General features: G+C 27.2%; 2 protein-coding genes across 6 annotated transcripts in view; one reads left to right on the forward strand and one right to left on the reverse strand.

Annotated features, from left to right (window-relative positions):
• The window catches only part of LOC130668593 (homeotic protein ultrabithorax), a 639564-nt gene that overhangs the window by 346674 nt on the left and 278350 nt on the right, over positions 1–14540 (forward strand). The window lies entirely within an intron of this gene.
• On the reverse strand, positions 9166–13533 carry LOC130668725 (uncharacterized). Its single transcript, XM_057471137.1, has 6 exons — positions 13365–13533; positions 12284–12405; positions 11756–11800; positions 11562–11692; positions 10494–11145; positions 9166–9546 (listed from the first exon to the last, which is right to left on the reverse strand). Exons 1-6 carry the CDS (start codon positions 13531–13533, stop codon positions 9166–9168), a joined length of 1500 nt encoding a protein of 499 aa, XP_057327120.1.

Below are 14540 nucleotides of genomic sequence, written 5' to 3' on the forward strand. Positions count from 1 at the left end.
CTTATTCTTACGAATATATCCTAATAATTTATTCATCTCTTATTATATTATTTATATATTCATAAATATGCTGCTTATTGTTGCTTATTCTAATGTATATTTCATTTGAGTTGAATGTATGTTTTTATTGCGGGAAAAAAAATTTATTCGTGTACGAAATCATGCTAACGAAATCGTATCGAACAATTCTGTAAATTTTTAAAACTATTTTCATTGTTATTTTGTACTTCAACTACTAGAAAGGCATACAAATATGTGCCTTTTTGACGTACGTACACTAAAAAAAACATAGGAATTTTTCTAAGTTTTATGAGTTAACTCAACAACTCAATTCACGTGGATAAATGAACGTTATTTCTAGATTCGAAAAGCTCTTTGTCGAAATATGTTTATAGGCTTGTTCACTTTTAGGAAAAAATATTCATTTGTTTGTGCGAATTTAGAGTTGCTGTGTACCTATTATTTTATTTGGTCGTCCTCTAAATATCTTGAGAGCACTTGCTGAAAGCCGATTCGCCATACTTTAGCTCCTTATGACCATTTAGTAGAAAAAACAATAAAAATGTAACAATCAACTGACTCTGACCCCTCAAATTTTCCGCTCTTAACGAACTTGAAAAGATTTTTATAGACTATAAACATGTATTAGTTTTTTGTAACAACCCATTTGTTTGTTTGAAGAAAGTGAAATTTTTCAAAGTGAATACTATACTTTTAACACAAGAATTTTCGTTTGCTCCAACTGAAGAAACTAAAGTTGCTCAATGCACGAGAAAAAGTTTTTGATAGAAAATATATATATTTATATGTATATATATATATATATATATATATATATATATATATATATATATATATATATATATATATATATATATATATATATATATATATATATATATATATATATATATTGGGGAGGGGGAAGTCACTAGTGCTAGGCAGTGCACTGCTGGAAGTAGTTCGGTGCTCGCCACTAGATGGCGCCCAGCCGCTTGTGTTGTCCCTAGTAAGAATATTACTTCAGAAGTATTATATTCAAAGCTTAAAAACAAATTTGGGTCGGATAGTGTATATTTATTTATTATTCGACGAATTGTCAAATATCTTTTTTTATAGTGATATAGTACATCCTGTATAACAGCATGACATTAATGGTTAATATTAATGATTTATTACTTATTATTTCTCATAAGACTTAAATAATAAGTACGATTTAATCAATAAAATTAAAAGTTTTGTGTATTTTTTCCGATTGGTTGATTCGTCTAAAATCCAAACCAGTCTCGCGGAGTCTTTAATTCGGAAATTTCTATACCTTTTAAAGAGATTTCTAAAAACACTTTTTCAGTGATTTGACCTTTTAAACGGTAACACATTATGATTCAATTTTTAGAAAATTTTAAATATTTTTACAAACTTGACTTTCACGTAAGATCGTCGGTTTGCCGACTATGAGCATGTCGCTTGTTCGACCACATGTTAAAAAACACTTGTTTAATAAAATATTTCTAATTTATGGTCTCAGTTTTTTACTGCAACAAATAATTTAGTATCTCCATAATTTTTTCTTTTCTGGTTTTTATATCCGACCATATTGCATGCGTAATAACGAAACCCAAAACTTTCATGGTACCGGAAGAACGCAGTCATATTTTCTAGGCTTTTTGGACAGTTACTGAATAGAATAAATAGAAAATTCCAACAGTTGGTGAATAACTACAATAATTAAACTAGTATATATGAATATTAGTCAAGCTTTCAACTATAGTAACCCACTCAATTTTGGTAGAGGGTCAAATAGACCTGATAAACGGAAGCAGGTCCAGCCAGGTCTAATTTCTTGAACATTAAGATTTTTCAAATATTTTGAAGATTTCTAGAATGAAACTCACATCACGAAATTTTCAAAATCATGTACAAATAATCTTCTTGCGATTTTGGAGTAATAACGTTTACATCGAGGAAAATGTGATATTAGATATTAAAATATTTTAACTTTCGTTAGAAAATGAAAAAAGAAAAAAAAATTACTGGACAAAGTAAAATATAAAGAATATTGTAAAAATCTTGACCTTGCGTGTTTCGAATATTTTTTACGAGTTTAACAACGCAATAAACGGGTCGTTGTAAAAGTCAACAGGCACCCGTTCGAATAGCCATAAAAAGTAAGAGAGTAGGGGGAAAAAGGTTGTAAAGTAAGAGGAAAACCGACAAGACTGACCCGACACTGGTGGCAATAGAAGCATGAGGATAACAATGCAATCGAAGAAATATCGTTGGCAAGTACGAGGAAAATCTGTACACGTGTATTCTGTAGTTTAACCTCTTCCTTGAATTTTTTTAGCTTCCAGTGTCGGCCTAACAATACTTGACCCTTTTTCCTCAGGTCTAGGCTCATGTCGAAGATTGGAGACAGTTACTTTCGTTTGACCTTGGTAACTTTTGTTTCTTTAGGTCACTCAAAGAAACTTAAATTTATGACGCAATGGCTAATAAAAGTACCCAAGTTATTTTTTCTCTTACAAATTTTTCTGAAGTATAGATGATAGAAATTATTATACGAACATCGGTAAATAAAAGTTTCAGAAATTAGAACAGGGAAATAACGTCAAAATTAAATGTTTTCTTTTTTTTTCAATGTATATTAGACTGGGCCAAAAAAATTGACTATTTTTTTTTTCTTAGCTATATCGAGAATATTATTCAGAATGAAAAAAAAAAATTTCATGAAAGTTTGAGCCCTTCATATTAATTTTAATAGGTCTACCATCGCTATTTTTAATTTTAATTCACAATTTGATGTTTTACGCCAGAACTGCTAAAACATTGGAGTAAAAAAAATTTTTTTCTACTTATTCTTATGTAAAATTAAATTCCCTACAAAAAAGGTCTGATTGAAAATTTTCGTCAGACAAGCCGTTTCCGATTAATTAAGCTTAATAAAGTGATATATTTTTTCGATTTAACATTTTTACTATTGAATTATGTAACTAACGAATCAATAAATATCTAAAAAAGATCATGACCGATTTTTGATGGAAATTGAGTGCTCTACAAAAAAGGTCTCTTAAAATTTTTTGCTAAATTCACTCCTTCGAAAGTTATTCAGGTTTTCGAAGTCGCTTTGACTCAACTTCAACCTTTCAATTTAGTAGCCTTTTTTTTGACCACCTATACCAGATGATCTCTCAAGGAAAATTCTAAAACTCTTGATTTGGAACTTTTTATGAACGATTTTTTTTTTTTTACTTTGAAGATATCGGTTTATAATAAAAACATTTTTCGAAACGAGGGAAAAATGTAGTAAAAATGTGTCTTTCCACGAGTCGGACTTTTTTGGAATTTTTTTTGAACTAATTTATTGAACTCGGGAATTTTTCCATCCCTGGTGGAAATTTTTTGTAATTTTCTCTGAAAAACTCAGTTCTAAAGTTCTAAAGACTTTTTTAAAGTTTTTCAGAGAAAAGTCAGAAAAATTTCCACCGCGGATGTAATTATTGATCTTGTGTTTGATAAATACTTTTATTTAAATTTCCTACATATGTTTATTAAATTAACCTAATAATTTTTAAGTGAATAAGAAATTCTAGTAAGAATTAAATAAACGTGATTATGAATATCGGAGAACTAATATGGAAATAATGATGTCGGATAAAATATAATTCAATAAAAAAATGTTAATAGCAGCGATAATGATATTTTTCCAATCGAAAATTAACACAGGAGACTATAAAATAATTTGTTCACAAGTAAACATTGTATCTGAGTATAGAGAATCTGGTTATATTTTTGATACGTGTTGGCAAGACATAATCGGATATTAAAACTCTAATAATGCTACCGGTGGTGCACAATTAATTCATAATTGGCTCATTTTGCAAGAGCCTGTACAATCTTAATTCAATCTATCGCCATTCGTGGCGCCTCGTTACGAGTCCCCCATCTTCGACGGCTTCTCTTTGTCCTGCCTCTTTTCCTCATCCTCTTTCTTACTCTCGATACTTCATGGTCACAACTTGCTCATACAGGATTTAAAAACCTGATCGACTTGAGTCATCGCCCTCTTTTTTTATTAATAAATTTTCTTCATAGATATTGCGCTGATAAACTACGTGCCGCAAATTAAACTTTCGTTATATTGCGTTAATTAGTTTTACCACATCAATTAAATCAAAATTCCGTAATTTTAATTAAAAATTTTTTTTTTAACACCCGTTACTATGCTAATACTGTATTTCTCATTTCCATTCAATATTTCCTGCATATGACTTTGGCTAAAAGTTTAAATTGAATTTTAAAAAAATAATTCGAGGTACAACTTCTAATAATTCATTGAGCGTAAATTTTAAACATATTTATACACTGAGAGAAAAATCCAGTAAATCTAACTAAAAATCGACAGTTAAATAGCGCTTTAACTATTTTTTCGGAGTTATTATAACAAAAATGTATAATTATTATAAATATTTCTAAATAGTTATGTTAACTATTTTTTAGTTAAATCAACTATATAAATAGTTAATGTAACTGATTTTTAAATTTGTATTTAACTACAAATTTTTAATTTCTTAAATTAAACTTAGTTAGTTAATTTACCGATAACTTTTTCGTTAAAGTAAACAAAAATATTAAGTATCATCACAATTTTTTTTAATTAAGTCAATATATATTCTTTAGTCAAATCAATTTAATAAATAATCAACGTAACTGGTTATGAAAATTTGCTTAAATTATTAATTTTTAATTTTTAAAACTAAAATTTTGTAGTTGAATTATCTATATTTTTGTTCATTACAATAACTTAATATATAATGTTTTATCAAAAAAATTCTTTTAGTAAAGATGATGTATATTTTTTAGTTTAATAAATTAGATAAATAATTGAAGTAACTGATTTTAAAATTTTGCAGTAATTACAAATTCATAATTTTCAAAACTAAAATTTTGTAGTTAAATTATCTATAATTTTTGTATGAAAATAAATAAACGTATTAAGTGTTATGTAAGCTTTTTTTTTTGTTAAATGAGTAGATATTTTTTAGCTGCCTAAACTATTGTAAAAATAGTTGTCGTAATTGCTTGACAAATTCTTAAGGAACTAAAAATTTCGAATTTTAAAAAATAAATTTAAATAGTTGTGTTATTACATTTTATTTTTTTACTCAAATTAATAAAATTATTAGGTATCGTTAAAAAAAAAGTAGTTTTCAGCAGTATTAATCATTTTTATTGAAGTCATTTATCAATTATGAACAGTACATCATTCATAAAAACTATATGTACTTACTCATTTCAAAAATTATTACATTACAATATATATTAATTGTTCGCAATACAATATTGAATACTTACAATTTTTAATACATATTTTTTTAAGCATACTTATTATCTATGATATATACTTTAATAAACGATACTTATATTTAGCTACACAAAATTAAAATAACATAATAAATAAACATTATTTTGAAAATTATAACAATTGAATTTTTTTAATTTTTGCTTTCATTGTTCGAATAGCTTCTAAATGTTGAATGCAATTACTTATAATCAGTAGGGTGGTCGTTAAAAATTAAATATTCTCAGGCGCCCATAAAAAGCTTCGTTTTAGTGAAAAAATACGGGGGGAATTTGGTTTTTTCGTTTCAATTAAAGGAAAAAACCATAGAAATAATTTTGTAGGAAATTAAATTCTTGACAAAAAAGGTCTTTATCATTTTTTTTTATAAAACGTGTGTTTATGGAGATATTTTTAAGAAACTTTTTTAGATCTTATCAATTGGGCATTTTAAGGATAATGAATGTTAAAAATAACGTTTTCTCTTAAATATAGACAACTTCGTAACTCGTAACATATCAATTATTAATGCTTGTTACAGTTTCTATATACTTAGAAAAATGTTATTTTCAAAATTTGTAATCCTTAAAACGCTCAATTCATTAGATCTAAAAAAAGTTTTTTTTTAATATTTTCATAAATACACATTTTATAAAAAAAATGAATATGACCTTTTTTGTCAAGAATTTAATTTCCTACAAAATTGTTCCTATGATTTTTTCCTTTAATCTGCATATTTAATGAGATATTTAAAAAAAACCGCGATTGTATCGAAAATGAACTTTGACGTCCTGCGGCCCGTGTTCTTTTTACTTAAAAAGAAAAATCCAAATTACCCACGTATTTTCTCACTAAAAAGAAGCTTTTTATGGGGCGCCTGATAAAATTTAATTTTTAACGACCATCATAATAATCAGACTATCAATTTAAACACCCAATCGAAAAGTTCCCATAGAGTCCACTTAAATGGATCAAAATCCTCATAGAAATCAATACGTCTATTGGTTTCTATGCGTTTTTCGACCCGTTTTAGTGGGTTCTGTGGGAAGTATTGGATAGGGCATGCTCTGAAGACCATAAACATGTATTATGATTTTTATTTTGAAAATCAACTTAAAACATATGATTGTCGTAAGAAACATATGACATACCATCGGATAAAATAATCATTTTTCGTGGTTCTTTAAATAACAATGAGTTACATAATAGGAACTGATGGTCATTAGTATCTTCCAGTCGATAACTTTGCAATGAATAATCACGGGCGACACATTTAAAAATTCTCACAATAAAAGCGAAGCTTGATGCACTTAAATTAATTTTGTTCTTAAATATATTACATATTTGGCCATATATTGGCATATCATTAGCAGAAAGTTTCAGGAAGTCATCTACATCATATTTAATATTATTAATAGTAACATTATTTATTTGATTAAAACTATTTAAATCAACGAGCGAAATTTGTGCAATAGGACGTTTATCGGAATTCAAGTTTTCGTAAGAAGTATTAACTATAAATTGATTATTATTCAAAAAAATTTCACTTAGCTTAAGTTGTTGTTTAATAGCGATCGTTTTGGGCAAATTTATTCTATTCTTTGAAGTTAACCCACCCCGTTTTACAGGCTGATGCTTAGCTTCTAAGCGCATAACCCATGTATGAATGAAAGGACCGATAATTCTCATGATTCTAGAGTAGTGTAGCATTAAATGATGTTTAGGCTTTAATGAATTACCATATAATTTGATATATAATGAATGATGCTCTGTAATTAATTTATCAAGTAAGTCAATGTCGTTATCACATACGGATGTTTGTAACGTAATGGTAACTATTTGCCGAAGCAGTAAGTACAGCTTCCAAGCGGATAAATTTTTTCGCGGCATTAAATCACCTATCATTAAAGCAGCATTTAATATGAAACATTTCATTTCTGCCGCTGACATTTTTAAATATTTATTATCTAGTTGTGAACGAGTTATTATTGGCGGTTTGTTAACATTTTTCGGATACTGGAAAAATTCAATTTTAAAATTTAGACTTTCTAATGTGAATAATTTTTTCGAAATAATCAAATCATATAGAATTAACCCCATATCGTAGTTACAGACTCCTTCGAATAGATCGTGCATAATGTCAACATTCAAGTTCTCTGTTACGTGAAAGTCGCTAACGTCATTCCATACACATCGCTCATCGATTCCAGTATTTTTAGGATCATTTAATAGGACATCAGAATCATAATTTGACTTATTGCGAAGTAAACCATTTTTTTCTTTCGTAAGCTTTGTTGATAATAGTTTAGTTGTCTTACAAAATCGACAAAAATAATCAGCGTTGAAGCTTTTGATAAAACCAAGCATCGAATTTAGTCCTAAGTTGTCTCCTAAAATTAACGCTAACTTTAAGAAAATTTTTATTGATTGACCTCCTATATTAATTTCAATCCCTTCAGTTTCTAAATCATTAAGTTGCTTGATTACATTGTTATAAACAGTTTTATTGCCGAACTTTTTTATATCACTAGTATGAGCTATTTGAACTAAAAAAATATTATCAAGCTTAGATCTTATTTCCGGAGGTAAAAAAGGTAGAGAAATATACATCGCGGACATACTGTAAATAGTTGAATGTGCTCCCAAGGGATTACCAGATTCGAATGCATCTTCATACAAAAAAATCGGAAAAAGAAAATGATTTGAATTCGAAGATTTCAATTTCCAAAAACTAGTTTGAGTTATATTTGAAATCGTTTGTTCGGTTTTTAATTTATTCATGTAAGAAATAATTTGATTAAAAATTCCAGGCTTTTCAAAAAATTTTTTAAGAACTTTTGCTATTGGTATAACTGATCCCTGACATTTTATAGATTCTAATATTTCGTTACGCGATTCTTGTCGATAACCGTACGTTACAGCTTCTGGTTCTATGTAACAGCCACGAATATGTAATTCTTTCAAAATTTTGTGCTCTGTATTTATTTCAGAAAAACTTGTCTGAAAATCGTGAAATTTTTTTTCAATCTCGTTTTTTACAGATTTATCAACGTTTTCTATAATCAATTTTTTTAATGAGTTTATAAAGTCATTATTTAAAATATTATTAAATTTAAAAATTATATTCTCAGCATGAGACCGACTTAAATTGATGTCACCGAATAAACTCGTCGCAGTATTTAGAGCAGTTTCAAAAAATGTCGACTTTTTATCTGCTTCAAGAGTATTCAACTCATCAAAAATTTTAATATTATCATTATTATTATTAATATTATCATTATTAAAGTTATTAACAATAAAATTTGATGCAGAGTCAGAAATTTTTACGCTTTGATTGTGACCTGAAAAATTGTCACCGACTAAGAAAAAATCTTTGTTACTGTTTACCATACTAATTCTACCTTCTGATTCGAGAATACATTTTTTATAATGTTGGCGTAAAGAACCTAAAGTACCAAACATCCTATTGCACCAATCTTTCGCACAAGCGTAGTTTACAATTTTTTTTTTATGAACGAACTGAAAATGTAAACCAATTTCTTTACTTCCAACTAATTTGGAGCACTCAGTGCATCGAACTTCGAAATTACTCATATTTTTATATAAAATCTTATTTGGTAACCAAATATTATATTATTAATTTAGAATTAATTATTGTTATTATAGTATTCATATATTATATTATAGTAATATGTATATAATTAATATATAGTTATTAATTATTACTATTAGTGTTAACTAATACTTAGAATTATTGTAATATAGTAATAATAAATAACTACTAATAAACATTTTTATAATCATAGTAATGATAATAATAATGATTAGTTTTCATCTTCATTAGATGATTCAGAAGAAATTACACTTTCCTCGTCGGTAACATTTTTTAACGCATTAATTACCCATTGAACGGACTGGTACTTATGTTGAAGTTCTTTACATCCATAGATCTCTTGCTGAATGAAGATCCAAACTGCAGCACAGCAAAGATAATATTTTGCATTCAGAGCGTAGATTGCTTTCCAGCAGAAGGCTACGGCTTGAGTCACAGTGGGGAATTTTATTCTTTCAGAGTCAATTATTACGTAGGCTGCTTTAATTTGTTGCAACCGTCCAACAGCAACAATGAATGGTTGAAGTGTGAATTTTTTTGATTCACACAGTGATTTTTGTACGTTAATTGCGTTTTCCAGTTGACTAATATCCTGAAATTATAAATAATACTTTTATATAATTGATTGAACAAAAATATAAATAATATTTTTATTATTTAACTGACTTGTAGTAGTTTTAAAAAATTTCAACTTTTTTGGTAGTTGATCGATCTCGATACTTTAGTAACACTGTAAAATGTATTTACAGTGTTACTAAACTAATACTGTTAATAAATTTCGATAGATAAAATATGTTCGGTGGACGTAAAAAAATGAAATCTTTAAAAATAAATTGTACTAAGGTAAAAGTCCCTTTAATTATCTGCTCACTTTTTATTGGAGTGAAATTAAACCTCTCAATGTAAATTGGTTAATGAAATTAAAAATAATATTTTTTTTTTACATAGTTATTTTTGTAGTTTTAAATGTTGGAGTACAATTTTAATTTTAAGAATAATGTCGATAGTTAATCATCAATTTTTTAAATAAATTCGTTAAGTATACTCATAGTCGCTCACTAGAAGTTGTGACGTACCATGACTCGATCAACGCATGGTCCTATACTCGTTCAAAGACAATATCAATTGAACTATGATAAGTTTATTGATTTTGAGAATAATTTATATATTATATTACTTTATTATTTTATAAAATTAAATTTCATAAATTTTAAAAATGTTCAGTAACTTATTGTTATAACAATCATTCAAAAATTTTACGTAGTCAAAATTTAATGTAACGAACGAATGTTAAATTGAAAAATGTTGGACTGAACTCAACTTTGAAAACAGTCACGTGATTTAAATTTATAATCAATTATAAAATACTTTGATACTTCATATTCTAATATATTTAGATTCACAAATAATAATTTATCAATGATAATTTTTTTTCTATAAAAATTATAAAAACGCATTAAAGTGAGCGACTCACGGTACTGGTCGGATCAAGGGATTTTTACCTTATTATACTACAATTTTTATTTGGTTTTTACTTACACTTATCCACGTTATAAATCCATTGGCTTGTTCTAAAGCGGACGGCTTCCAAGTTTTCTTTGCACCTGTACTCATTACTATCGGGCGAAACAAATAAGAAAAGACTCTCCAGGCTAGTACGTCTTGTGGAACATTTTTTGAGTCATTCAAAAATTGAGTGGCTGCTTTTTTAATTTTGGCAATTTTTAATATTTTGACATGTAATGTTGGCCACTTTTCCTCCAGTGCATTTTTTTCAGCAATTCGCAATAAGTTGAAGTCTAATTCAAGCAATTGTACCACCATTGGACTTCTCAATTGCTTGAAATTATTGAAATAATCAGAAATACTTTCCGAATTATTTCTACGGTATTTAAAAGTATTTTCCCATAAAAATAAAATACGGGCAGTATCATCAGCAGTAGTTTGTGCTAATTCATCGATGTACAGCTTAACGGTTTCATCAACTTCACCACCTTCTGGTTGTTTATGTTCTTCAGCAAACTTTAAAACTTCTGACTTGATTTTTTTTGATAAATTTGTAAAACGGCAAACTAACTTTCCACTAGTAGCATTAGTTGTAGACCGGTGTCGATACCACGTAGAAACGTCTTCAGTTTGCCATACTGCTACAATTTCAGAGGCCCAAAATTCATATTGCTCTCTTCGTATCCTGAGAAAGTGTGAGTAATAAATGAGTGTTTTAACGTACACGGGAAAAATAAGTTATCAATTTAAGATAAAATATTCTAGAAGCAGGGAAAGTTTTAGTTGAAGACTGATATTATTTTGGATAAAGCAGAAATCTCCTTAAACCAAAAAATTTTTTTTAGTCCAAGAAAATACCTGCTTTGTTTAAAACAATGTCAGTCTCCAACCAAAAATTTTTAAGTCGAGGTCAACTTTTTTTTCTGTATACATGATGTAATTTGTAATTATAACGGCAGTATTTTGGACGATAAAATTCAATTTCTTATAAAGAAAATAGATAGCAAAAATAGATGGATAAAAAACTTGATGACAAAGTTAATTTTAAATATAAACAAGATATATTTGTTTTAAATATGAATCATTGATAATAGAACTTACTTTAACTTGTCATTTTTGCTCAGAATAAAATCAATAATAATTGATGCCAAATTATTACCGCACGACAAAAGATTACGTTGCCGAAGTATATACTGTCCTTGAAATGTACTTCGCAATAATTCTCGTAGTCTCTGTAATTATATGCTTTTAGTGGAAGAAAAATATGTCAGTGATAGAAAAATCAGCTAATATACCTTTCCAGGTGTATACAATGCTTTAGGAGCAGGATCAACTCGACTCTGTAAAATTATATGTGAAATTGATAAGTAAAATTATACAAAAATTTTAACTGTTTATTTTTTATTTAATTAAAAATTATTAAATTGTAAGATTGATTTATCAAGTTGAATAATAAAGTAATTAGTTTTTAAAGCAGATAGCAAGAGTGATAAACCTCAAGGATTATTTTCCTGTAGCTACAGCGTTTGATTTCAGTTCATAAATAGTTTATATAGGGTAGAAGTACCATTTGTGGCCACTTTAGGGCCAGTTTTGGCCATTCAGAAATTTTTAATAAAATAATTTGTAGAATAAGCAACAACATAATTAATTTTTTTAAATGTGTTTGAAGATATTTTTATCTCACTATTGCAATGAAATTTTTTTTTAATATGTTTTCATTAATTAGAATAAAGTATTAAATGTCCAAAAATGGAGCAGTGGCCACAAATGGTACCTCTACCCTAAATAATGTTTGGTAAAAAACAATGGAAGAAACTTACACATGCAGAAAGATATTCTGTCCGACGAAGTATAAATTGAAAGCGATCCCCTAAAGGATTTATTAATTGTTTAAGTCCTTCCTCTGGCATTTGTAAAAATACCGATTTATTAATTTTTTCACCTAATAAAACAAAGAGATTTTTGAATTAAAACACTTAAAAAAAAAAACCTTTATAATTGAAAATATTTTAGAGTTAAAAATTCATTTCAACGTTAACATTATCAACTGTGATGATTTTTGAGTTATTTATTATTTTTTTTTTTAAACAAAATCGAACGTAAGAAACAATACTTCTGTCTATTTCCTTATCAATTAAATTTTTTATTCTTTTCTATGTGTAATACTTTTTCAATATAATTCAAACAGAATATTTTCTATTTGAATTATTAATGTTCATCAAATACGATTATTGTACAGGAATAAAATAGAAGTACCATTTGTGGCCACTTTAAGCCTAGTTTTGACCACTTAAAAACTTTCAATAGAATAATATATAATGTACATAAAAAAAAATATTTTCTTGGCACAAGAAATTTTTTGTACTAAAAATTGAAAACAAAAATTTTCTTGAGACAAGAAAAAATTTCTCGGTTCAAAAAATTTTTTCTTGCTCTAAAAAAATTTATTCTCGCTCCAAGAAATTTTAAGTTTTCAATTTATAATTCAAAAAATTTCTTGAGGCAAGTAAAAATTTTTTTGGGACAAATAAAAATTTCTTGCACTAAGAAATCCTTTTTTTCTGTGTATACAATGATATAATAAATTTTTGTAATTTGTTTAGATTATTTTTTTACTGTATTAAAATGCAAATTTTTTTTTATACTTTCTCATTTATTAAAATAAAATATTAATGATCCAGAAATAGAGCACTGCCTACAAATGGTACTTCTACCCTATAAATAATTTCGGTAAAAGGAATACTGTGGTGGTAGACGCTACAAAAATTAATTGAAGAATTTTTAATTGCAATTTCATGTATAAAAATTTGGCAACTAAATATATTTATAAAATTCAAAAAGCACCCATTATCCAAAGAACAAAATAAAGCAGGTGAATTTAAGGAACAGTGTGAGACTTACGTTCAAAAACGTTAATATACTCGGCTAAGTCCCATTCCGTTAATTTAGTTTGTATAAAATTGGAGTTTTCGCTGGAAGGAACGTCACTAGGAGTTTGGTTTGGAGTAGATGGGACTAGTGGTACAGTAAGGTTTTCAGATTGTTGGGTATTAAGCTCACAGATTTCCATCTAAATAGGTCAGGAAAAAGAGGCAACACGATTAAATCTTAAAGAAACGAAAATTAATAAAGCAAATAAGTTGGAATTAGTAGCCGTAATGAACAACGTCGAATAGGATTGAGTAGTTTCTTATTAAATAAACACAAAAATTTGTCAATAAATAAAAATAATAAAATTTGATTATGTTCAGTTTTTAAATTAGAGTCATCTTAATTAAGAGAATTGTAGATTTTAAAAAATTTTAAGAAATAATTATATTATAAATTAATTAATAATCATAAAATTAAGTAAGTGTCCAACAAAGAATAAATATTATTTGATGGAAACAAAATTTTGTATAAAATATAAAAATCACGAAATTTTTTATTTTATTTAAATAATTTTAATAAAAATGATTGACGCAATGAACTTGGTAACGCAGTATCGCACTGTAGGTGTTTAGGTTTGGGTGCACACGCTTCGGAGCGTTACGGAAAGACAACCCGGACACCCAAGAAAAACTGAACGGCGTCTCATGAAGCTACCGGAATTCGAATCCCTCCGCGTAAAACAAATAGTATCACTGTTGCCAAATCAATATTTTAATCAATTTTTTTTTTTAGTTTGCTTATTTGTTTACTTAATACTGAGCATGTAATTATTACTCTACGGATTTATTATCGACAATTTTAAATAATCATTTTCAGATGTTGACAACATAAAATTCTTATAATTTTTTTTTTTCGAAGAAATTTGTATGAATATAGAGATACTAAACAATATCAATAGCGATAATAAAACGTTGGAATTTACTTAAAATATATATATCTAAGTACTCGCCTTGTATTAACCACTGAAGCTCAGCAACGATAAAAAAAAAAAAATCTGGATTTATTGAATCACCTTTTATATTCACAGTTAATCTCGTATATCGATAATAATTTAAATAATCGTGATAATCACTAATTTTTTTTGTTTTATACAAATAATTTTAATCAATAAATTACGTTTAAAATATTAATAAATAACGCGATGAA

Source organism: Microplitis mediator, chromosome 5, assembly GCF_029852145.1.
Source record: "Microplitis mediator isolate UGA2020A chromosome 5, iyMicMedi2.1, whole genome shotgun sequence".
Lineage (NCBI taxonomy): Eukaryota > Metazoa > Arthropoda > Insecta > Hymenoptera > Braconidae > Microplitis > Microplitis mediator.